This window comes from Ischnura elegans, chromosome 12, assembly GCF_921293095.1.
Source record: "Ischnura elegans chromosome 12, ioIscEleg1.1, whole genome shotgun sequence".
NCBI classification, from domain to species: domain Eukaryota; kingdom Metazoa; phylum Arthropoda; class Insecta; order Odonata; family Coenagrionidae; genus Ischnura; species Ischnura elegans.
The window spans coordinates 87,213,552-87,239,795 of record NC_060257.1 but is presented as its reverse complement, the minus strand read 5'-3'; the positions used below and the strand labels follow the sequence as shown (position 1 = coordinate 87,239,795).

The following is a 26,244-nucleotide window of genomic DNA, read 5'->3' as shown; positions in this document are numbered from 1 at the left end:
CATAAATAAGTACAGAAACTAACTTTTCCTCCTTATTTTCACAGCCAAGATTGCCTATATAATTCTCATTGGTTTATGAGCACATATTAAATCCATATAGCTGAATGAAAAAATGTTACCCACCTGCACATCTGACTTGCACAGGAAGCAGACAAACATATAAATCATAATTGGAATTAGGTTGTAGTAAAAACTTGTCCAGTTATCAATTTTGAAAGCAGCAACAAAGGCACCGACCAACATAAGAAATATAGTTCCAGGCCCAAGAACAGTACCAGCCATCAACACCATCTGGATTATAAAGAGAGATATATATTCACATTTTATAATGAACACATGATATGTATGTAATGAATAGCAGAATTTATTTGGGAATTACAGCTGTCAGAGATTTTTCCGTGTTATTTTTTATCATGTTATTAATCATCCACTGAAAACAATTTTTGAAGCATTTAGACATTCAAAGAAACTCATTATCCATGGTGTCTAGCCAATCAGCGCAGAAAATTTCATACATAATTCCTGGTTTTCTAGGTAAATTGTACAAAATTCCAGGTCAATCTTACATGATTACTGCGATGGTTAGGAATTTTAAAACACCTAAAATTACTTCAATACACCTCACTCTTGATTATCCAGGCTAACGATGAGGAGAGGTGAAAAGATTAATTGGAAAACACAAATAATACAAAATTTCTCTTTAATTTCATGTAATTTTCATAATTCATGTTAATCAAGCAATTTATTGTTATTTATGCATATTGTCTGTTATTTTAGGCTGCTTTCCAGAATCATATGCAGCTATCTTTTCCCCACCGCAGTCGTGTTAGCTGCGATAACGTGATTGTAATTGTATTCCTACTGCTCCATGTAATGCTTGGTTTCCGAAAATCACGCTCCCGTGTCTGCGAGATCACGGATTCAGAAAATTGGTTTGCACAAATGCTAAAAAACCACTGCATCAAGTCGGAAATTACACCGTCAGGCACCAGCCATATAGTCACGCTTCACGCAAGTTGACCGCAATGCAACTGCTGCGGCACGCCGTTTTGTGATCACTGAACGCAATCACCCGCCGTGATGTTTATACAACATGAACATGGAGCTTCCGTGAAGGTAATGGGCTTGCGATCACCCCATCACGCAGCAGCGAGTATTGGAAAAGTATCTGGACTTTTAGCAATTCGTCTACGGAGGCAAGTGCCTGGCTATGACTGATGCTATGTCTACTTCCACTTCCCCCGCTGCCCACACTTCTGCTCTTCCCTTCCTCCTCAGCTTGACCTTGACTAGTCATGGCGTGAATATGTGCGAGTGCAATGTACTCTCTGGTTCCTTTGGGTGGGCCATATTCAACGAAATGCGAGGCCACTGTAATAATTGCACATTTTCGACATGAAATACATATACAATTATAGACCTTAGACAACGTATCTCTCAATTTGCGATTGGTTTACCGTTGAAGAATCTTCTAAAATTAATCAAGAACTTTTTTACTGCCCCTGATGGTTGTCTGCATGCTAGAGCAGATGTCCATGTAAACTTGAAACCAGGGGCGGATCCAGGATTTATTTCTGGGGGGGGGGGCACAAGCAAGGCCGTATCCAGGATTTTGTCTTGAGGGGGCACAGGGATACCTCGTTATACAAAACGAACGCAATGATAATGGGACCGTATTAAAAATCTTGTATATTTTTTAAGGGTCTGGGAGAGGGGGGGTCACATGCCCCCGTGCCCCCTAGATCTGCCTGTGCTTGAAACACTCCTTGTCAAAGAGTAAATAAAATGATTCCATTTTATGAAGAGGATTCAAATAGAAAAAATAAGCCCGGTGTAGCCTTACAATGAAATACAAATATTAATTTTTCATAAAGATTGTGGAAAAGATTGATGAAGTTAAAAACTCATGCAAGGATAAGCCGTAATTCATGGACAAACCGCAGACGGATAATCGAGAGTATGCTGCACCTTTAAAATAATATTATATTCATGTATTTATGAGGACAAGGAATAGGTTAGCTTGCACACATTGCATTTAAAATTTATTCAGTGTGAGAGGTAAGACACTGCTTCGACCTTGTACGAAGATATTGACACCACCTGACATTCTATTCTTCGTGTTTTTTATTTTACTTGAGTCGAGAATGCTAGACATGTTGTTTCTATTGTCTTAGCTTGCACACATTGCATTTAAAATTTATTCAGTGTGAGAGGTAAGACACTGCTTCGACCTTGTACGAAGATATTGACACCACCTGACATTCTATTCTTCGTGTTTTTTATTTTACTTGAGTCGAGAATGCTAGACATGTTGTTTCTATTGTCTTAGCTTGCACACATTGCATTTAAAATTTATTCAGTGTGAGAGGTAAGACACTGCTTCGACCTTGTACGAAGATATTGACACCACCTGACATTCTATTCTTCGTGTTTTTTATTTTACTTGAGTCGAGAATGCTAGACATGTTGTTTCTATTGTCTTAGCTTGCACACATTGCATTTAAAATTTATTCAGTGTGAGAGGTAAGACACTGCTTCGACCTTGTACGAAGATATTGACACCACCTGACATTCTATTCTTCGTGTTTTTTATTTTACTTGAGTCGAGAATGCTAGACATGTTGTTTCTATTGTCTTAGCTTGCACACATTGCATTTAAAATTTATTCAGTGTGAGAGGTAAGACACTGCTTCGACCTTGTACGAAGATATTGACACCACCTGACATTCTATTCTTCGTGTTTTTTATTTTACTTGAGTCGAGAATGCTAGACATGTTGTTTCTATTGTCTTAGCTTGCACACATTGCATTTAAAATTTATTCAGTGTGAGAGGTAAGACACTGCTTCGACCTTGTACGAAGATATTGACACCACCTGACATTCTATTCTTCGTGTTTTTTATTTTACTTGAGTCGAGAATGCTAGACATGTTGTTTCTATTGTCTTAGCTTGCACACATTGCATTTAAAATTTATTCAGTGTGAGAGGTAAGACACTGCTTCGACCTTGTACGAAGATATTGACACCACCTGACATTCTATTCTTCGTGTTTTTTATTTTACTTGAGTCGAGAATGCTAGACATGTTGTTTCTATTGTCTTAGCTTGCACACATTGCATTTAAAATTTATTCAGTGTGAGAGGTAAGACACTGCTTCGACCTTGTACGAAGATATTGACACCACCTGACATTCTATTCTTCGTGTTTTTTATTTTACTTGAGTCGAGAATGCTAGACATGTTGTTTCTATTGTCTTAGCTTGCACACATTGCATTTAAAATTTATTCAGTGTGAGAGGTAAGACACTGCTTCGACCTTGTACGAAGATATTGACACCACCTGACATTCTATTCTTCGTGTTTTTTATTTTACTTGAGTCGAGAATGCTAGACATGTTGTTTCTATTGTCTTAGCTTGCACACATTGCATTTAAAATTTATTCAGTGTGAGAGGTAAGACACTGCTTCGACCTTGTACGAAGATATTGACACCACCTGACATTCTATTCTTCGTGTTTTTTATTTTACTTGAGTCGAGAATGCTAGACATGTTGTTTCTATTGTCTTAGCTTGCACACATTGCATTTAAAATTTATTCAGTGTGAGAGGTAAGACACTGCTTCGACCTTGTACGAAGATATTGACACCACCTGACATTCTATTCTTCGTGTTTTTTATTTTACTTGAGTCGAGAATGCTAGACATGTTGTCTCTATTGTCTTAGCTTGCACACATTGCATTTAAAATTTATTCAGTGTGAGAGGTAAGACACTGCTTCGACCTTGTACGAAGATATTGACACCACCTGACATTCTATTCTTCGTGTTTTTTATTTTACTTGAGTCGAGAATGCTAGACATGTTGTTTCTATTGTCTTAGCTTGCACACATTGCATTTAAAATTTATTCAGTGTGAGAGGTAAGACACTGCTTCGACCTTGTATGAAGATATTGACACCACCTGACATTCTATTCTTCGTGTTTTTTATTTTACTTGAGTCGAGAATGCTAGACATGTTGATTCTATTGTCTTGATGTTTCGATGTGGTTCTAAAAATTCTATCAAGCTACTGCATTTAAAATTATGAAAAACGCATTTTAGGCCAGAAAATGGGTATTGAACTGAAACAATTGTATATTAAATGAATTTGAAATAAAAGATATTGAAATTCTCATTTTGGAGCAAAAATTCATGAACAATTCATGTTTAATTCTAGGGACTAAATATTTACACATAATTCCCGATTTACCCAGTTTTTCTGTATGCTAGAAACCCTGTTATCATTTAGAGCCATTGAATTGAGGGCAAAGTACAATGAATACATATATTATTAGACCTCCTAATATTATCTCACTGTTCTATGCCATCAAAAATCAGCAGGGGTAGGGGAGAAATCTGTTTTTATAATAATAATTTATAGAATATATATACCTGGTATACAATATAAAGTGTTGATATATTTGCATTGCATTCTACTGTCCTCTTGTAATCTCCAAGTAAATCAAAAATGTTGGCCATTGTAGACGGCACCCATCGTCTTCTTTGGTTGTAAAACTCATTAAAACCTTCCGGGCAATGAGTGTAGGCATCACTTGCAGCAGAATACTCCACATGGTGTCCTCTCTGAAGCAGTAAAGTGCAGAGCCATCGATCCTCCCCTAACGGTTAATGAAAGAAATACACATTGTTAATCCTCATAAAAATCTCTGAAAAAACTCTAGGAAAGCACTAAATTTCATGCATAATTTTTGTGTTGAATTTTTTATGTTGTGTCAGTGATTTTTCCAAGGTGTTATCAGTTCTCCTAATGCTTTGTAACATTGTGAGATGTAAGCATAAATGCAGTACACTCCCGATTATCCTAATGGGCTAATGACGGGGAGAGAGGGCAAGAATAATCGGAAAACACAGATAACCCAAACTTTCACTCCAATGTCTTTTAATGCTTATGATTTACCTAAAACAAACAATATATTAATATTTATACTGCTATTCTGTTTCTTTTTTAGAGGGCTTCCAGGACACAATGAGAGCTCTCTTCGCTATTTCGCGATCTTTTTAACTGCGATAACATGATTATACTCGTATAATCAATGCTCCATGTAAGGCTTGGTTTTGAAAGCCACACATCCGTGGCTGTGTGATCACGGATACAGAAAAGTGCTTTGCACCAATGCTTCAAAAACACTGCTCGACGTCAGAAACTACACTGTCTGGCACCACACCACATAGTCACGACTCGGAAAAGTTGCCCAGGTTACAACTGCTGCGGGACGTTTATCCGTAATAATGGAGTGCGGTCGCACAGTGCTCCTGTGAGTGCAGCTAGCACGCGATTGCTTCCGTTTTACAAAGGGGATTCTAATGGAAATAATTAGCCCTGTGTATCCTAGCATTAATGCATTAATTCTGATGATTTTGCATTCAATTTTATTTTTTATGTAAAGATCGCGGAAAAAATTGAGTGAGAGCAAAAATCATGCATAGATAATTCGCAACCTGGATAAACCGTAGCCGGATAATTGGGAGTCTGCTCTAGTACAAGAATAAACCCAAAATTAAGTTTAATTTCATGCAGAAAATATTTTAGGACATGAAAAATATTTTACAGGAGGGGCTGAAGCACTAGCAGCCCCTCCCTTGTTATCCCTTGTCATGTTTCTACTTTGCACGAGAAATTTATCCTCTGACTAGAAAGTCTTACCTTGATCATATTGCACGTAATGCCTGGCTTCGTACGCTCTGGTGGTGTACCGCCTCATTACGTTGTCGTCCATAAGAGCTTTTCCACGGAAGAGGGAGAAACACCCAGGGCTGCAGAGGACACTGCCAATTGTATGCTCTGTTGCCTTCTGAAGCCAATGTCCAACAGCATACTCAAACTTTTGGTACCACACCATGGGCCCTATTAGAAGGACAAATTTAAACTGAATACCTTTGTTTGATGTTGAGTTCATAATGATACTACATACATACCTTCTTTTAAGCAAACAAAGACTAACTTCAATTGATGACTGGTGGAGTTAAAAATTCTCTTACCGAGAAGAGTAACCCTTATTGGAGGATGATTTTTGTGTCAGCTATCAGCCAAAAGATGGTGAGTGTAGCAAGGTTGGTATGACTGTACATTGTGCTACTCATTTTTTTGTTCTATTAGTTGCTTCCTATGATGTAACACGAATGGTTTACAAAGCTAACTTCCAGTAATCATGTATTTTATTGCCCAAAAAAAACCCCTCCTCAAGTCAGCCAACAACACTATTGTTTAAATTCATTTTTAATTCAGTTGGTATTATTTTTAAATTCATAGATTTTTTTGAATGCTGATGAAATTAAAGGGGGTCAATTGGTATAGTGTGTGCAGTCAGTGGACTGTGTAATTTATAATCAAGAAAGGATATTAAAATCAAAGAATGATGAATATGCATAATAGTAATAACCAGAGCCAACTGGATGAATACGGCCGCACGCTGCTCCTAGGTTGCGATTCTTTTTCATGAGATCGACCAGAAGTTGTACGGCCTGAGGTTGAAAGTCAATGTCTCCATCCAGAGCAAGAATGAATGTGTTCTCAGCTCTCATTTCTTTGCAGGCAGTTGGCATTGGCAGATCAATCAAACGATGACCAAGAAGGTAGTACATGTACATCACCTGCAGAGAGAAAAGAATTATCAGCAACGTACTTAGTAGAAATAAATTGTTGCTACATAGCATCATTTCATGCATCATTGGTCAAAATATGTAGTTGAAAAATATCTGTAGTTGTATCCAGTTAGTTAGGAAGTTTTCTGAATGGAACAGGTGAAATAAGGTAACTCATTATTAATAAAACCAATTAGAGAATCATTAAAGTGGAAGTTAAGTTATGAATTCCATAGAAAAAGCACAGGTAAAAATGTAAATTATAAAAAAAGTAATATCAGAACAGTTATTGGAACTGTTGATCACTGATAGCTCTTTCTTAAATTTTAAAAGCGATATCACAAATGCATAAAATCAATAAATATTTTTCTTTTCCATACCACAGTTCAATTATTTAAGAAAAGTGAATGTTTCGCCCCTCGGGAATGGTAACTAGGCAATGGGGAATGACTACAATTCACTGGAAATTACAATGGAATATGTGATTATTAATCTAAAGCATACTTTACCTGACTCCACCTTTTCTTTTGCCGTATCTTTGTTTTGTCCTTCAGGTGGGCAATCATTTTATTTTTTCCTGGCAAGACCCAGACTAAACGTCCTCCGTAAGGTGTTGGGTACTTCTTTGGAGGTCTTACTTTCACGTGAGTCTCGTGAACATGTGAAGCTGCCTCATCAATCGTTGCCACCAGCAGCTTCACAAACTGGTTCACCACCTTTTCTTCATCTTCATCATCAGTCAACTCGTAAGCATCATCAAAGAAGACGTGGACTGCAGGTAAAAAACAATATGAAATTACATATCTGCAGGCACCACGGAGAGCCTCGAGTCATGGAGGATAGTTCTGTTTGAGGGTAAACATGAATTTGTGTGGCTCCACTGGTTTGAATGTGATTGAGAGGAGAGAATGGAGAAATGGGAGGGGATGTGTGAAGAGCAGTGCATTCAAACTCGGGTTGGACTGCTGTCATCCCATTAAATCTTGGGGTTGTATTCTTTCCCAAAAACAATGAGTAATGACAGCAGTGCAATAAGAATGGAAGAGTCCCAATGGTGATCACTCTCCCACGCATTTACAGCTACGAGAAAGAGAAAACACTTTCAAAACCTCACAAACCAATGGATTGAAAACCAGTTTGGTGAAAGAGTAAAAGACTGACATACATATCTGCATTCTGATCGCTGCCTCCTGGGCTTACGAGATAGAGAATCAGGGCCCATTTAAGTGTTAAGCTGAGTATGCAGCCATGTAGGGTACCACGTAAAAGGAGGCACCTAAGCACTAATTAAAATTTTCAGTACTAATCCTTCTACCTCTCAGGTTATTTTTGAGGGAGGGGGGTGGAATGTTGTTTGCTTACACTAGAAAAATGTCTAGAACCGTTACTGAAGAGATACACTTTCAAAACTTTACAAACCAATGGATTGAAAACTAGTTCCGTAAAATAGTAAAAGACTGATATGACTAACTGCATTGTGGGTAATCGAGTACAAATTTGCTGCGTTCATATTTTATGGAAAAAAAGCCAAGTAATATGATAGCGTACCCCAAAATGTTTTGCAAAATCCTTTATAATTTTCCAAAAATGAGTGCTACTAACTTTACTCAGGCCATTCTTTGATTTTCAGTGGTTGAAGTGGCCCAGAGATGGACGTATATGATTGTGAAAGCAGAGATTACACATTTGCTCGATATCAAGTTGACGAAGAAATTTTTGAATTTTTCGACTTTGGTAGTAATTTCGTAACTTATTTCACTTGGTTATTAGTTTTGTTACTTAGTTCACTGAAAAAGCTGTAATTTTTTAATACAATGAATCACTAAAAATGTAGATGTTCAGCAAGAGCTGATGGATGGATGATACAGTAAAAAAATTCCAGATAATAACAATAATCCCACTAAATCCTACACTATATGCAACCAACACATGCTTATATGCTACTATGGTTGCAGTCATGCATGTAATAGTGTTGTACATATAGTACCTATAATACTCTGTTAGAATTCTTAATGTTTTCATTATTAGAAATACAGTAAAACTCGCTTATAACAACCACACATGTAACAAAATCCTGCATATAACGACTTTAGTTTCCGGTCCAATGGACTTAATTATGATCGCCAATGCAAATTTCTCCGCATGTAGCAATGATATGAAATCCCCTCTGTTACAAGCCATTCTTTGGTCCCTTGGGGAATTATTTTCTCTTTTATAAAGAAACCGGACTGAATAATTGAATCCCTCATGAAATTGCAGAGAATTAATTCAATAGTGATAGGAAACTATTGATACGGCAGCAGAATATGAAAATATGAATGTCATATCTGAAATGGCAGGAGACAAATGCCAATAAACTAAAATCCAAGTGATGTCCATAATGAAGATGACATCTAATTTACAAATATTGAGTCTAGGTAAGAGCAATGACCTACTTTCTAATTTGTAGTAGTCTGGGTCGACAACTCTGAAGTATTGCTGAGCATTATGTCTGGCACTCTGGTCGGCATCCAGACGCATTATAGACTTGAGCATTTCAATCATTTCCTCCCTCGTCTCATGCCACATGGTTGCGCATGCGTATATGCGTGGAATGCAATCAGATGCCTTCACCTGATTATCAGTCATTCGTCCTGAATCAGGCTTATCGCTTGTCTCCAGGAAATCATCCAGCTCCTGAAAGTTGAAAATATATTTACATGGAGTACTATTGCATAATAAATATACTAAAATGAATTTAAAACATACAAATGAGGATTTAGACACAGTTTTACACAGTATCTAACGTATCTGCTGCGTTTCCCCACATTACTAATGGCTTTCGGGCATTCCTACGTGTAGAGTTGTCTGAAGGGGATGAGAAACTGTCTGGAGAAACAGTCGTTGCCAACACTACGCAGAGGAACGCCCAAAAGCCATCACTAATGCAGTTTTACATTGCTAAGAATCTAATCCATAACTGTTACCATTAATTTTTTTGTACACAGTTTACACCCAACAAAAGACTAACTCAAGTTTTTACGAGCGTAATGATAGAATTTTCCTAATCCCCCTAATTATGTAACTTTTGCTTTGAGAGGATAAAATTTGCTGAAGTATTGTTGTTCACTGTTCATCACTCATAAAAAAAGTGTCAAGTGTAATCTGCCCATTATAACATGGCATTCTCTCATAAAAGGTAAAGAGGAGGCCATTTATCACTCCCACTTTGCATGTACGTACCTTGCCTGTCAAAATGAGTCACTATTTTTCAGCCTATCAGGGATGGATGGAAACGGAGAAAGTAATTCCAACATTTGAGACAATTTTTGAGACAAACTCCTCGCCATACAAGGACAACTTGGAGTCTGCCATTCAGAAAACTATCTGATGCCAACCACAGCAGATAAATGGCCACTTGAAAATTGCATACCATTAATGCCAACCAGTGGCGGCTTGCCCATAAGGACTCTCGGACACCGCTCCTCCCAAAGAATTGAAAAAGGAAATAAAAATGAAATAGGTACCCTTTCAATTGCTATGATACTATAAACCAAGGTGTTTTTTCAATCGCATACATCGAAAATGTAGAAAAACACGAAAAAAATAGCGCGAGAAGTTCGTATATGTAGCCGCGGGGCTCTGGCCAGAACGTCCCAATCCATATTAACATGCAGTTATATGAAGAGTGGTAGTGGTGGGGGCTGCTAGTGCTATGACGCGTCTAAGCTTGTGCCTTATAGAAGTCTTGGGACGCCGCCCGAGCATGCGCAGAGCGACGTATATCTAGTGAGTTGACATCGCCGTGCCGCCTGGCTGCCATATAATCTTGGTGTTGCAGTGTTGCAGAATACCTTGTTTTGATGACTAGTTGACTTATCATGCATAAATTGTTTTAATGTAAATAGGCCAAGTTGTAGTTGAGTTAATTGAGTAAGTGATTGTTAGTGTTTTAGTGTTAGTGATTGTTTTGTGTATTAGTGGTCTCTAGATTGCCTTAAAAACTCACTATAATACATGAAATAATCAAAAATGTTGACCCCCCAGTGGAGTGTGCCCCTCCCAGCATTTGACTCACGAGCCGCCACTGATGCCAACCCTCCCCTTTTCCCTATTCTTGGTCTCAATCACACGATTTATTTGATGTATTTTAATTTGTTCGACTTTATGCAAAACCATTGCCTTTCTTGGAGATAAATACATACGTGGTTAAATTTCTACCTACAACCCTCATCCCTCACGTGTACTGTGCATGTATTTCTTTAACACTGTCACTAATGTCAATAAAAATTTGGAGTACAAGACAATTTCGGAGACAAGATTTGAAAAGTAAGATATTTCTCCAATACTTAACCTCGCTCAGCAAGTCAGGTTGGTCATCTTGCCGCCTGTTTAGTGCCAGAGATTGATCAAGGACAACTGATGAATACAGCGGAATGACGAAGAGCTTATCTGTTGAAGCAACTCGGTCACACTTAGGAGCCCAAATGTGAATGGTGATCCACGATTGTGAAATCAGCCAAAACACCCACACCCAAACATGCTGCAAAGGGAGAAGAACATTCAGATCGTTAGAACACGTCTGACTAAACAAAAAAATTATACTTTTGCCAAAAAGGGCTACTTTTGAGGAGATGGAAATCCAGAACTATTACTTGTACAGAGCTGATTAAGGACTAATTCTATGGAAAATCTATTCATCTTTAAATGCTAAATAATTAGCTACCCAAATAATGCATAGTTTGGGAGAAAAAAGCAAATGCAAAAAATTGAAATTTTTGCAGTATTTTGCTCTCTGTTGGGGTCCCACAGGTTTTTTGGAGTTGCAAATCTGTATTTTTAATATAGGCACTGGTTCCAACAGCAGATAAAAAAATTAAAACTACATGAATTTATGTTTTACGTCATGCTTTATTTAACTGGCCTAAATATGGCTTTGAGATAATATTCCCACATTTGATTCTAACGTGTTTTTCTTTGCGCCCAACTAATGAGAAGTTTATCAGTCCAAAGGTTATGTTCCCTTCAAAAAATTCTGCCCTATCTTTCGATAGGGTCACCTTTGATTTCCACTCTCTAATTAGTATTCATGCATCTTACCTTTTCGGATATGTACTGAGTGAGCATGTACATTGAAGGAGAGTCAAAGAACAAGTAATCAGGCAAAGTTCCGTGATAATAGCATGCGTCAGTGGCCTTGTTGGTGCACAAAAGTGTCAACACTGTTACAGTCACAGGGACTGTGAGGTTCACAGGAAATGCAAAGCTGAATTCTTGAATGCATATCTTGCAGGCAAATTTACCTGGTTGAATAATTAATGGAATCAAATATGAAAATCAATGACATAAATTGGCAAATCATCATAGTACAAATTAATATAAGGAAACAATAAGTAAAATCTAACCTTATATAATTCACAATATTATTATTAAAAATATCATGACTCTTATACTTTAAAAGATGAGGTATAAGTGAATACATATAATAAATGGATTGTTTGTGGCAACAAGGCTGCTCCTATGGCATAATAAGAGGAATGAAAAACCATGATAAGTTTGTATGTATTCTATAATACAAGTTTTGAAATTAACCTTTTAGAAATACCAATTTTAAATCAGTGCAGGGGCAGATCCAGGATTTCTTTCTGAGGGGGGGCACAAGCAAGGCCGTATCCAGGATTTTGTTCTAGTGGGGGGCACAAGGATACCTCGTAATACAAAATGAGCGCAATGATAGCGGGACCTTATTAAAATTTTGCCTAGTTTTTAAGGGTCTGCAGGGGGGGTTATGTGCACCCATGCTCCCCCATAGATCCGCCTATGAATCAGTGTCCATGCAAATTTCAGTGTTAAGTCAGGGTACTAACTTATTATTATCGTCAATATAATATTATGGACAGAGCATACGCCCTGACCGGCAATCGGGAGATCCGGGTTCGAATCCCGGCTAAGTCAAATATTTTTTCATGGCGAACTTCATCCTTCAGTGCAGGGGTCTCCAAAATACGGCCGCAGAGGGCTTTCATCCGGCCCGCGCACTCGTTTCAAGTAGCGTGCGATTCTCGCTTGTTTAAATGTGTGAGACGCCGCTAGGAGCATTGCAGCGCTGTACTGCACGTCAAAGTCACCTTCAACTGTTCGTAAATGATAAATACGCCACCGGATTCTTCTGTAGACGTTGGTATCGAATACTTCAGTCATCGGCAAATTTGGTATCCTGCCCGCGGGGCAATTCGGAACTTGGAATGTGGCCCTCGTGGCCCAGTGAATTGGAGACCCCTGCTTTAGTGTATTTAACTTTGTACCCGTGGGCATGACAGCATACAAAGTCACTTGTTTCTGCAGTGCTTTGAAATCCGTGGTCGCAGACCAGCGACAAAACAAGGGTTTTTCACCCCGACAGTGGCTTAGTAAGCACGACCCTCGCCACATGTGCCACAGTGTGGACTTGTGACGTCAACATCTTGTTCGGTAAAACCCATCCCTAAGTTCGCTCTGAGAAAATGGCTTGGTGGTGGAACTGGTTAACACGCCTGACCGGCATTCGGGAGATCCAGGTTCGAATCCCGACTCTCAAATAGTCAAATATTTTTTTACGGCGAACTTCATCCTTTGGTGTATTTAACTTTACACCTGTGTGCGTCACTACGTAAAAAAGTCACTTGTTCCTGCCGTGCGTTAAATACTTGGGTACAACGGGTCATTTGGTACAATTGGAAATTAGATGCATAGTTTTTTTCTTCAACTTGGCCATGGCCACTAAATGTCTCTTTGGGGTACATCCTTTGGAAACTCTCACATGAGATGGTTGAACTGCGTCATCAAGTGAACTCAAAATCCAGTTAATTTGATTATTGGCACTTTCGACAACACCCTTGGCATGAACTTCCTCTGTTCCCACAAGGGGTCTCTTCTCACAAGAGGGTAGAAGCAATTGATTTTTCTGCCCCAAGCAAACATTCAGGTTAAACAAAAATTTGGGTGAAAACAAGAATAAAAACCACACACGCATAATAAACAAGTGAAAATATTTTAAGGAACTAAGCACTTGATTTCCACCCTATGAAATACGAGTACATAAGCTAATGGATCAAAGGCAGTAAATTTCAGTGGAGGCTGAAGTCTAGGAAGATCTTTTCCTTCAAGATTGCTAGATGATTGTTGTCAAGGATTAAGTGGAGTAGGTATTCATGAGAATAGCCTTAAAATACTATTTTTCCTCAAGTTCTATATCTCAGTTCTTGCATATTAAAAAAATTACAACATATATAAGAGCGGCATTAAAAACAATTTTTTTTCTACAATTTCCGAATCCAAGTTCTTTCTTAATTTAAAAAATCACATCACACACTATCTCAGTGCACTCCAGCATATAGGGCCCTGGGATTTGCAGGAAATGAAAATTAACTTTCCATAATATTTAGGTAATATTAAAAAAATATTTAGGAATCCCATCCTGGAAAATTTACAAATAAACCACAGCATGCATATGCACTATTATTAAAAAATTACTCACCAAATATATAGCAAAAGTATGCCGAAACAATCTGGACAATGCAGACCAGAATTGGGGGCAAGAATGATACATTTACTCCGATGCTCTCCCCAATGGGCACAGCAGCCGATATATCTGGCAAATTTCCACTCTGTGAATTGTAGACGGTTTGAACCTGAAAAAGAATCCAAAATTTACAAAATAAACAAGCAAGAGCGGTGGAACTGACAAGAATGAAATGAATGCACACGTTGGCACTGCCCACCTGTGAAACGGAGACTTGATGATCACTAAAGCCCTCTTCTACTTTGGTGAAAAAATTCTTGACACTCATACCATTGAAATGTTGAGATAAAAGGCAGACCACAAAAATCACCACAATTTTCCAAGCGGAGACAAAAGAATAAATGAAGTATCTTGTTGTTTTCAGATTGTCCTTTACTTTGCTGATGGCTTTCATGAAAGCTGAAAGAGGTGACAATATTTTGAGAAGGAATGGGACATATATTGAGAGAGATACATAATTGTAATACATGGTGGAATGGGCATGCATAATCATTGAAAATACTTCTAGACCATAAAATTCTTTTTTGTTTGAAATATTTTCAATGAGTGTTTTGGAGTACTATCATGTGTAAATTCATAGCTTTTTCTTTAATTTATCTGAATTTTTAAACAACTAGAGTTAATATATAACAAATGATGGCATTTAAGAAGCAATAATAATACCTAACAAGATTTACATTGGCATCTTCAATCCTCAAATAATAGAACTACAAACAAAAATACGTTATTCCTGAGACTAAACCACCTTTTTCAGCTTTTTCTCATAAATGATAGCCAAATACTTAATATTAAGATGGTAATCTTATGTTCAGTAAATAATAATAACAAAAAAATTAGGGCTCTAGAAATATATTTTAGCATTATGTCCTCTCACATCCTTGCAAAGGCCCAATATCAGATATTTCAGTTCGGTAATAGGGGCACAAGATATCTCTCTTTTGAGTCTCTTATGCATCTAAACATAATATTGACCATTGACACTAAAAAAATTCAGACTAAATATTTTTGCTGCTATGAAATGAATGGAAAAGTATGTGACATTAAAAGGTAAGGAAAAATGGCTTAAAAGGTTCAAATCAAAATTTCGGAATGTCACCAATCTAATATAATCCCAATGATGAGAGAATAATTTATCTCTTGCTTCTGACACAGGTATTACACATGAATCTACGCCAAAATATTCCTTTTAAACACAAAAAGTAACAATTGGCAGTTGAAAATTACTGGGTACTTCAAATGTTTAATTGATTACTACATGACATGACCATGCTGGGCCACTGGGACATATCCCTCCGTGCCCTCCTGTTCTGAAACTGACAAAATTTACAGTCTTCATACATAATAATTGAGCAGTTAACTTGATTTCAATCATGTTTTGTTTAAAAGCATAATAAACACCGACCAGAGTACACAAAATAATAATTTAAATTAATATAATTTCATCTAGTACGATTCAATTCAATCTCAAGTCGTTAAGGATTAAAATTTCAAAATTTATTTATTATATTCCACACTCCCGGTGATCCTCCCCCTGTATAGTGCTGGCACCCTCTGCCCATAGCCGTCCACCACCCTAGGAAGGGGTCCAGCACAGGCCTGATGATTGCTATCAATACAAGGGCGTACAAAGGATCATAACTGGGGGGAGGGGGCAAGCCAAATTGTGGCATTTTAGCATGGAAAAGGTGAATGAAACCAACATTTTAAGAAAATTATTAGCGCTTTATTAGTTTATGAGATTACTTATTTCTCCGAATATAGTCCCCCCCCTTATTTTGGGGCTTGAGTTTCCGGAAAAAATTTAAAAAGTGCGTTTGAATACAGTGCCCCGCTTTACGTTTATCATGGGCATTTTTGGAAAAAATGGGGGACTATACAGACAAATAATGTATTTCCTTGAAAAAAATAGTTTTATTTTAGTAACATATCTTACGCTAATACATATCATTTTTGTGGGTTTAAAGAAAATTTGTTGAATACTTTCGCTTCAATTCAGTAATGATTTTTACGACTTTTGCTTCTATGGGGGGGGGGGGGGGGGGGGGGTGAGCTGCCCCTCACTGGGTATGCCCATGTATCAATAACATTAACCTCTCTTACATAACCCATGGATGTTGGATGGGCTATGAAACAATCGGATACTTACGAAATGGTGAATATTTGGATATGTAGTTTTCCCACCAGCCAGCAGAAATGAAGAGCAGGGCAAATGGAATCGCCCACAAACGTGGGTTATCTATGCCTTCAACAAAAGCCCAAAGAATCAACCCCATCCCCTGGCAGAATATAGCAAAAAAATCCACTCCGTACATAATCCATCCTTTGCGTGATAGACCACGAATGACTTCCAAAAACGATTTCTCTGAATTGAAAAATTCCTCAAAAGAAGCAGTCTTATCTTGAGTTTCATCAGTTTTCGAGATTGAGGGGCCCTTTGATTCTCTTTGGTTATCTTCATTGCGTGAAAGAAAACCTGGTAAAAAAAGATAAACAGATAGGTCATTATTCAGGTGAGGTTGAGACTAAAAAGTCCCCTCTTCAGCCTAACCTCTACCTAGAGTCATCGCATACATAGATGTATGAAGGTAAATAACCATTTACAATAGAAAACATACATATACAATAGAAAAATATACAAGTACAATATTCACCAATTGGAATGTGAAACCGGATAAACAAGAATATGTGGAAATTTTGCGTGAAAAATATTTCTCTTCGTGAGAAAAAACATGAGGATAAGGAAGTAATATCCTTCAGCATAAAAAACCAATTGTAGGGAAATGCCCACTCCAGAAGGGTGTGTGAAAAACCTGTGAAAACCTACTTAAGATAGGAACTACTAGCCTAAGACAGTGGCGGATACAGAGAAAATTCAAGGGGGGGGGGGGGGCGCAAAAGACATCTTGAGTTACCTTTACTTTTATCGCAATAAAAAATAATCAAGTCACATGCAGAGCTTCAGAAGTTTTAACTGAAGTGATTTAACACACATTCAAGACAATGCCATCTTATGATATAAAAAAGTTAAAATTATGGTTCTGCTATGTTTGGCAATACGGGTGGCCCCGCAAAGGGGGGGCGCGCGCCCCCTGCGCCCCTCTTCTGTATCCGCCACTGGCCTAAGATAGGAGGATTTCATGGAGTGATCACACTTGGGAAATAATATTGGATCAGGACAGTCATGAAAACATGCTCTTGAGTGCTTGAATACAAAATGACAATACCAAACTCTCCAAATTTCACTTTAAAAGAAGAAATAGAATTTAAATGCTATACAAGGGATAACTGACCTAGATAGGACTTTTTTATAGAAATAATTAATTTTTCTTTCTTCTTACCTTGACCTCGATTAATTTCATTGGTAAAATACATCCTGGAGTATATTTATTGATATATAAATCAAGAATAAATATGTGCAATGCTAAGCTCAGATGATGGTTTTAAATAAACTGAAATGTTGGCTAACAACTTTTTTGCATCATGTACATTGGACCTATACTCCAGGATCTATTTTACCATTAGTTATAGAAATATACAAGATATTAGGCGATTAAGAAAATAGACTACGTTTGCTTCAGGTCCAGTCCGCATATTATGTCTCCATTTAATTTTTTTCCATTCAGTAACTACTATCAGGTTTTTAGTCAAGTCAACATTTCTACGGCCTCTAAAATTTCAGCTCCCAACTCAGCTCATGCTGAAGGAAGTCTGTGTGAATAACAGATACACAGGTAGGTACTCATTTCCCAGAAGACCCTGCACATGCGCCAGACAGAATGTAGGAAGCCATAGAGATATTGACCCAGCTGAAAACCCCATAACAGTTCCTGAATACCAATGGCTTGGACAACACCAAGTCATACAATATTTTTTTCAGTCTCAAGGGAGCCAAAACCAATTTTTCAGAGTATTTGAAAACAAATTAGTAAGTCTCGGTGGTGTTGAGGTAAAATCCTTGCCTGCTAAACTGAAGATCATAGGTTCATGCACTGATTCACAAATCCATGAATGGTGATTAAAAATTTTTGGGCTATTTTGCAGCGACAATGTTTGGCTGGTCCCAGTTTCCCACTGATACTTGTTGCATTCTGAATTCCCTTGTGAAAGAGACCAACATCCGTCAAGAAAATTGGGGTCAACCAAATATTGATGCGGCAAAATGGCCCAAAAATTTTTCAATCACCATGAGGACAACCTGTGAAGGGTTTAACGAAAAACTAAGCCCATGATATAGTAGCAGGTACAATTTTCAAAATAAAAAAGATTACTGAATACATACAGTTGGAAAAAAGGCTACTCACCGAGAATAGCTGGTATGAAGCATACACAGTTGGTCAGCATAGCACCACGGAGGGAGTCCAAATTTGGGAGAATCGTGAAGACCAAGAGAGAGGTCCCAATAGCATTGAGCGTCTCCATTCCAGCCACAAACAGGAAATATGGAAGAGGTGGTGAATCCCAGAATTTGAAAAGGCAAATCCTGATAGAACGCATGAAAGAACCAAGCTCCGGTGTTATCACTGCAATCAACAACAGCCACGTCCACGCCACTTGCTCAGCCTCAGGAATCGTAGAGGTGAAGTGTTTCTCTGGGCCTGCAAATGATTTCCTCAACGATCAGAATTCAATGCATCCACAACTGGTAGGTGGAAAGCTGTTGCCAAGTAATGAAAATAATATGCCTATACATACATATACACCAAGGTGGGAGAGTTTACAAGAGAGGAGGAAAAGAAGCAGGCTATATGGCATATTTAGAATAATGAGTGGGAAAAAGCATGGAAATAATTTGGGAAGGACATTTCAAAACCCAGCTTTGTTGGTAAAAATGATCACCAGTACAAGATAAAGTGCCGATCACAAAGGACAAATGCGAAGCAGTTCTCCTTCTTGAATAGGACCATAAGGGACTGGAACCAAGGGTGCAGCCAGGAATTAAGGCTGGAGGGGTGCAACTAATACCAGTGTGTGTGGGGGTATGGAATACCCACCAGGATAAGCGGAGGGTGCAAGATTAATGAATTGCGGAGTTTTAAGATAAACGGTTCAAAATGGTGAGTTTTACGGCTTTCTGAGGGATATTTTATTAATCCTTACACTATTCTATTAGTAATATCAATCCAATTAAGTAAAATGGATTAAATTTAAATATCTCTCTGAGCTCTGGGGGGGGGGGGGGGGGGTTAACCCCCAAAACCCCCCCCCCTCGCTGCGCCACTGACTGGAATGACCTACCAGCAAAAGTATTTGAGTCCTTCCCGAAAAATTTACATATTTTTAAAAAGCAGTTGAAGTAGGGACCAAGGGTTTCTTATAACGTTTTCTATTGCTTTTGCATCAAATGTACATGTTACCACCAGGCCAATGGCCTACTTGTAACAATTTAATAGGTAATAATTGTTGAAGGGTGTGCTCAATAGTTTCTTTATGTCTGTCTGCTATGATCCTGTATCGATTGTTCGATACTATCGATTGTATTGGATGATTGTCGATTGTGTGCGCGCGCACTTCCGGTGCACGCTAGTGTTCTCTCTGTGTGTTCGCGCCTAATGTACCATTGAGTTGTATCCGTTTATATCCGAATATATCTTGTTGAACTAACGCTGTGTGAATCTTATTACCACTGCCATAACTCCCTATAACATGATAATACAGTGCAATCTATGTAATCTGGCCTTTAATTGTCATCTGACATGCCTAGTCATCCGGGGTGCAGGGCTTACGACCTCCCTTCAGCTAATATAATTTCATCAGTTTTAAATAAAAGATTTTTCAATAGATGCATATGTTTTATTGTTATGTATGTAGGTGTTCATCAGTTCACAATTTGCATGAAGTTTTGGTTATGTGACCCATTGAATCGGGAAAAGAAATGTTCCTTGCAGAGTCACAGCTGTGTCCAATTGTGGTCCAATTCGGGCCAGATTACATAAAAAGCAAGTGAAGTCAAGTCCATCCCGACCCTCTGTCTCATCCGTGTCTCATGTAGAGGTTTTATATCCTCACCCATCAAACCTTGCAATTCTTCGCTCTTTGTTCCTATCCGTGCACTTAACCCCCTCTATTCTCCTCCACACAGGGGTGTATGGTTGATAAAGGCAGAACTAAGCCTGCAGGCTTAGTTCTGCCTTTATCAACCATAATCGTTATAACTAGCTTGGTTAAATCTTCCTTGATTCACACCCTAAGCAATAGGGATACTTGGCGTCACTATAGGGTATATAAAATTGAAAAATTATGCCTCAAAAAATTTTTGTGCATTGTGATTTTTTCCAACATGCTTCCAGTAATACAGTGTTTTTGATAATCCGATGATTGTTTTTGGTATAAGATATCACATGTGTCGGATTACCAAGATCGCTCTGTATTAAATTTTGATAAAAACATATATTGAGGAAAATAGTACCAGTAAACTGTGGACATAAATAGGCCCATATTTCGGCCCAATGCCGGCCCATAAATAGGCATAGGGAGCAAGTGTTATATGGGCAAAGCAGCTTTCCCATGAACATGTTGGAAACAAAGATGCAAGATGTATAATTGGTATATGGATGCAGTGGCGTAACTATGTGGGGGGATGAGGGGGATAGATCCCCCCCAAAGCTTCAGAGAAATAAAAATAATATTCAAAACTATTGTCTAGTTTCGACTTATAGTCAATTTTACTGTAACCTTTTAATGAAACCCGAATTTTAAGTGCTAAAATTGTGTAAAATGTATTTGCAGGCATGTCATTTTTCCAAAATTTTCCTAAAACGGGGGGAGGTCGCGTTTCCCCATCCCCTCTTATCACCCCAAAGCATATTCCTAGTTACGCCACTGTATGGATGCATACATTGCACTGGTCCTGACCTCCTCCGCCAGGACACTTTCATAATTACTCCCATGTGCAGTGATTTCCAAAAGTATCTCGATAAATGGAGCGGCACCACTTCTGCTCCTTAGAGAAATTGAGCTTCACTTATTGCTATTATTGTTCTTGGTTACGCACCACAAATATTTCATTTGCTTGTATATATATGTTGTTCTCGAAGGTAAGAGCATAGAATATACCGCGTTATAGCCTATTTATCTTTTTTCATTGATTTATTTAGTTGACAATGATTTGTTCATGAGCTCTAATGACTTTCTGGCCCCCAGAGTTCCTGTCGGTTTGTATTGTTCGTATTTTCAGCCTTGCACTGCATGGAACTATCAGTGTTTAATAATTACGATTATGGTTTCAATTTAACTTCATGTATATGGGTGAAATTTGTAAATTTAATTTTATGATTACTTCTGTGCGTGTAATAGTGCATTGCGGTGTTTTCTGAAGTAGATATTTGAGGTTAGTGAAGGTTTCAAACTCTCAGCAATTATCTCATCAGAAAGTCTAAAACAGAAAAATGTTGACTCCCTTAAAGAAAGAATAAAGCACCATAATGATCATGAAGGTTGGATATGCTCTGTACATGAAAAGAAGCCTTGTGAATGACGTGGTGAATGTGTCATAGGAGTAGCGTCTTCGGAATATCGAATCACCTCATTTCCGAATCCCGAAAGAGCGTCTTTCGGAATTCTGGAATCCCTAAATAGAGTCTTTCCGAATTCCGGCACACAGAAAAATAGCGTCTTTCGGAATACAAATAGCACTTTTTGAAATTCGAGAATCCCGAAATAGCGAGTTATGGCATTCCGGTATTCAGAAAAAAGCGTCTTTCGGAATTATAATGGCGTCTTTAGGAATGAAAAATAGCGTCTTTCGGAAAAATAGCTTTTTCCGGAATTCTGAAATTCCAAAATAGCGTCTTTCTGAATTCCGGTATGCAGAAAAATAGCGGTTTTTTGTAATATAAATAGCGTCTTTCAGAATTCTGGAATTTCGGAATAAAAAAGCGTCTTTTTTTAATAAAAATAGCTCCTTTTTAAATTCTGGAATTGCGAAATAGCGCCTTTTGGAATTAAAAATAGATGATTTTGTAATAAAAAGGGCCTTTTGGAAATAAGGAATCCCGAAATAACGTCTTTTGGAGCAAGCCTATTCTCTATCTTGAGGGTGCAATATTTCGCCGCCGCTATTTCCCTCTTCGAAATGGCATCGATTTTGATTCTGCATATTGCACACGCAAATTTGAGTAATTCAGAAAGTTATTTATAAATAATTATTAGACATACTAATAATTAAAGTATATTTTTTAAATTCTTTCGTCGTTATCAAGCGGCCAGATAAAGCCAATTTTAAATTTAATGATATCGCCTGCTGATCCAAGAGGTCCGAGAACAAGATAAAAATTGAAGATCGAAAACAGTTCCGCTATTTGCGCGACGAAACTCAATACTCGTACTGGTTTGTTTATGAGCAAACTCATAAACCAACTCTGTGATCGAACTTATCGAACATAAAGATAAATTTAAACAACACACAGATAAGAATGATTTTACATATTTCAATTAAGTTTTATGTGGACATGAAAGGTCAATAGAGAAGGAAGGAGTGGAATATACATAATATACATTTCTATGGAGTCGTTACTTCTTCTACCGTCATAATTATAGTCTTAATTTTGTCGAAAATGAAGTGAGTGTTTTTAAAGATATTTTCTCGGATATTAATACTACCCAATTAAAATTATGCATTTTTTCATTGAAACTTGTTTTTTAATGTAGCCTAGTACCATTAATATATTTGGGACTAACCTGTAAGGTTTAAGCAGTCCTAATATAATCTGTTGTTTTTTCAAAGGAATGTTAATTACCTTAAGCTCACCACTATTGTAAAATCGAAGCTCTTAGGGCTATTGCACCTCGAGCTAACAAATAATTATTAAAATTATTGAAACTCGTCAAATGTAGAAGGCCATTTTATCCCATTTGTACTTGGCACAGTAAAATAAAAACTAGGGATGGTCGGATCGGATACCTCGGCTCCAAATATCCGCGGATATAGCCCTTCATCGGATACATCGGATCCAAAGTCACGGAAGACATCGGATCTGATGTGAAATTTCACATAATAGCTTCAGTGAATGCAACCGCCATAAGGGTGAAAAGAGTTCCGATTCTATCTTCGAATGCGCCGTCGCATGCGATTCTTGTCCTACTCATGAACCGTTGTGTATGAAAGCTCTCGCAGAGGTTACGTAAGAGAATTTCAGCCGTGGAAAATAAAAAAAGGCAAAACACGACTGGCACATAGTGTGACTATTCCCAAGAGATTGAACAATCATCGGGGGAATCTCAGCGTCAGGAATTTGAAAATGCATTAGGATCCGAAAATGTCCGGTCCGAAAGATCCGGCTCCGAAAATCAAGGATCCGATCCGAATCCGGATCCGAGAAAAAGCCAGTATCCGTCCATCCCTAATTAAAACATGAAATTTTGAGTCACTAACCTAATTCTAAGTTGCAGTACTCAGTGACCTTCCCTGGCTTGATCTGCGATGCCATCAAGAGTAAAGACCCTTTGGCAAGCACGCCACATCCAAGGACCATACTGAAAGTCACAAAGTACGACAGCACCTTCATAATTTTCATGGACACCTCTATCCATTTGTGCTCGGCATTCGATCCAGAGTCCTCTTCAGGAGGTAGGTTTTCAAACACATCCCAGCCTTTCACATGTGAGCCCTCGGCTGTCGTGCTGAAAAAAAGAGAATCACCCATCACCACGTGTAGACATTAACAAAACGTAATTTTTGGAAAGGGTAGAACTCTTTCTTTTAAATAAAGGCCAATATTCTTCCCCACAAATGAGAAGATGATACAATGTCAGTATTTAAGCGACTGAACCTTTAATTACTCAAATGGAATAATTTAAAGGTAGGGCAGAAAATATATAAAAAAAACTTATAGAAAAATAATCAGGGAAAATGTTTAGCATATAGGTTAGGGCACGGGTCTCCAATTTACTAGGCCACGAGGGCCACATGCCAAGTTCCGAATCGCCCCGCGGGCCGGATAGCAAATTTGCCGATGACTGAAGTATTCGATCCCAACGTCTACTGAAGTATCCGGTGGCGTATTTCTTATTTACGAACAGTTGAAGGCGACTTTCACGTGCAGTACAGCGCTGAAATGCTCCTAGCGGCGTCTCACAGAGTTAAACGAGCGAGAATCGCGTGTTACTTGAAACGATTGCGCGGGGCGGATGAAAGCCCTCCGCGGGCCGTATTTTGGAGACTCCTGGGTTAGGGTAAAGGAGGGCCAAAATGGCAAAATTACCGAAAAAGACGATATCTCCAAGTACTGCAATCATGATTATTTTAATGAATCGTGCAGGAGGGTATAGTAGTTCTTCCCATCCGTCAACCAGTACTATCGTACAAAAAATCCACAGAAAAAAAAATAATTTGCCTTGATCAGGATTCGAACCTGTATCCTCTGACTTCCGATCTAGTCCTTTGGCAGGTTGAGCTACCGACGAGTCATTCCACTCCAAAAATTTTTGCAGTGGGGCATAATTTCAATCAAATCAAAATCATGGGTGGATTTGGGGGGGGGGCACATGCCTCCCTCCCCAGATGCTAAAATAACAGGCAAGATTTGTAATGCGATCCTGCTATCATTAAATATGTTTTGCTTTGTGTTATCAGTAATAGAGTTAAATGTAGAGGGTACTGGAAACAATTTTATTTTCGCTCGTATGTTCTGGTATCAAAAATGATATCCCCCAATAAAATAAAAAAAGAAGGTGGGGAACCGAGATTATAGGACGCGAAAGTTAAAAAAATGATTTCATATACATATCTACATACTAACCTGCGAGCCACCTCTAGGGTGTTTGACAGGGGGTGATCAATCACCAGCATGTATCATGCAATTTAATTATTAGTGCGATTAAGGCGACAGAGAGCATGGCAGGCTAAGATGAGCGAGTTTGTTATAAAAAATATATGCTGTCTATAGGAAACATAAAAGAAACAAAGTCTAAAATGTGCGTACAAATCTCCTGTGTCGAACGCAAACTACGCGATGTATTTTCGAAAGGATGCATCGTGTCATGCGATCACAAATTTACGTCTCACGATGCGCACATTCGGACGAGAATGTTTTGTTCTCATATAACAATACCACCGGACCAGTTCGACTACAGCTGCGAATTACCTTCCTGCCGATGTGATGTGGTGAACGTCCAATCCATAAATGCTCTACACAGGATTCTGCACTCCCATGATTCCATTGATTCCCACCAGTCGCAATAAATAGAGGCGTTCCAGTCGCTAGGATACAGGTAAACATACGTATTAGCTCGCAAGAGATGCACTACGCGTTGAATGTAATCGTTTATTGCTCAAAATCAAGATCAGTCAATTAATATTAAGCTTAATTGCATACCTAATAATTAAAAAAGACGCAGGTAAACATTTATGAATGCAATTTAGTCCTTTCAAAACACTCGTAATAGCTCCTCTTAGGTACTTGTAAATATGGTGCAATGGAGAAGGTACTGGAATACCTTTCTGAAGTTCCATATTCAATTCCTAACCTGCGGATTTTTTCATAATTTCCTTCTACTTTTTCTTTTTTTAGAAACCTGCTATTCACAATTATATTCATGATTTTCATTTAAAATTTTAATTCTGTGCGATTAAATGTTTTTGTCCACTTGCGACGTCTGATGTATTCCCCTTTTTCCACACGGAAACTTCCTTTGAATTGTTGCATTTTCGTGTCGCAACACGACGAATTATTGAGATAAATATGAATTTGGTTTCTTTTTATGTTGCAAAATGATATTGCCAACCTTTTTTTACCATTTATGCCTAGTTTTCGAATCGAATTCCGTTATTACTAGAGCTTTTCACTCCCTACCGAGTAGGAAAAAAACAACAGGAAAAGCTATATTCTTACACAATTAAAATTTATAATTCTCTTGATGGAAAAAGCATGATTTACCAGCAAGACGCTTCTCTGGAGCCTGTTGTTAGATGATTGCCTGCTCTCTGAGTGAAAAGATTCCGTCCGTCTGACTGACCGTCCCCAACTCTGGAGGAAGAACCCATTCCATCCCTGGCTCCCTCTATCTGGTTTTCTATGGTTCTTACCCAAAGGTTCGAAAACTTGGCTTGAATTGCAAGAGTCCAC

At 38.2% G+C, this 26,244-nt stretch overlaps 1 protein-coding gene across 1 annotated transcript in view; it reads right to left on the bottom strand.

Moving 5' to 3' along the window:
• LOC124169315 (chitin synthase chs-2-like) overlaps positions 1-26,244 on the bottom strand; it is an 83,220-nt gene that overhangs the window by 25,517 nt on the left and 31,459 nt on the right. Inside the window, exons 3-15 of the mRNA XM_046547898.1 lie at positions 23,553-23,800; positions 18,484-18,777; positions 16,329-16,655; positions 14,382-14,581; positions 14,138-14,291; positions 11,722-11,924; positions 10,976-11,164; positions 9,078-9,318; positions 7,152-7,414; positions 6,441-6,651; positions 5,705-5,905; positions 4,432-4,658; positions 124-291 (exon numbers count right to left, since the gene is read on the bottom strand). Coding sequence (XP_046403854.1) covers positions 124-291; positions 4,432-4,658; positions 5,705-5,905; positions 6,441-6,651; positions 7,152-7,414; positions 9,078-9,318; positions 10,976-11,164; positions 11,722-11,924; positions 14,138-14,291; positions 14,382-14,581; positions 16,329-16,655; positions 18,484-18,777; positions 23,553-23,800 — 2,926 coding nt within the window. The remainder of the gene's footprint in view (positions 1-123; positions 292-4,431; positions 4,659-5,704; positions 5,906-6,440; positions 6,652-7,151; positions 7,415-9,077; positions 9,319-10,975; positions 11,165-11,721; positions 11,925-14,137; positions 14,292-14,381; positions 14,582-16,328; positions 16,656-18,483; positions 18,778-23,552; positions 23,801-26,244) is intronic.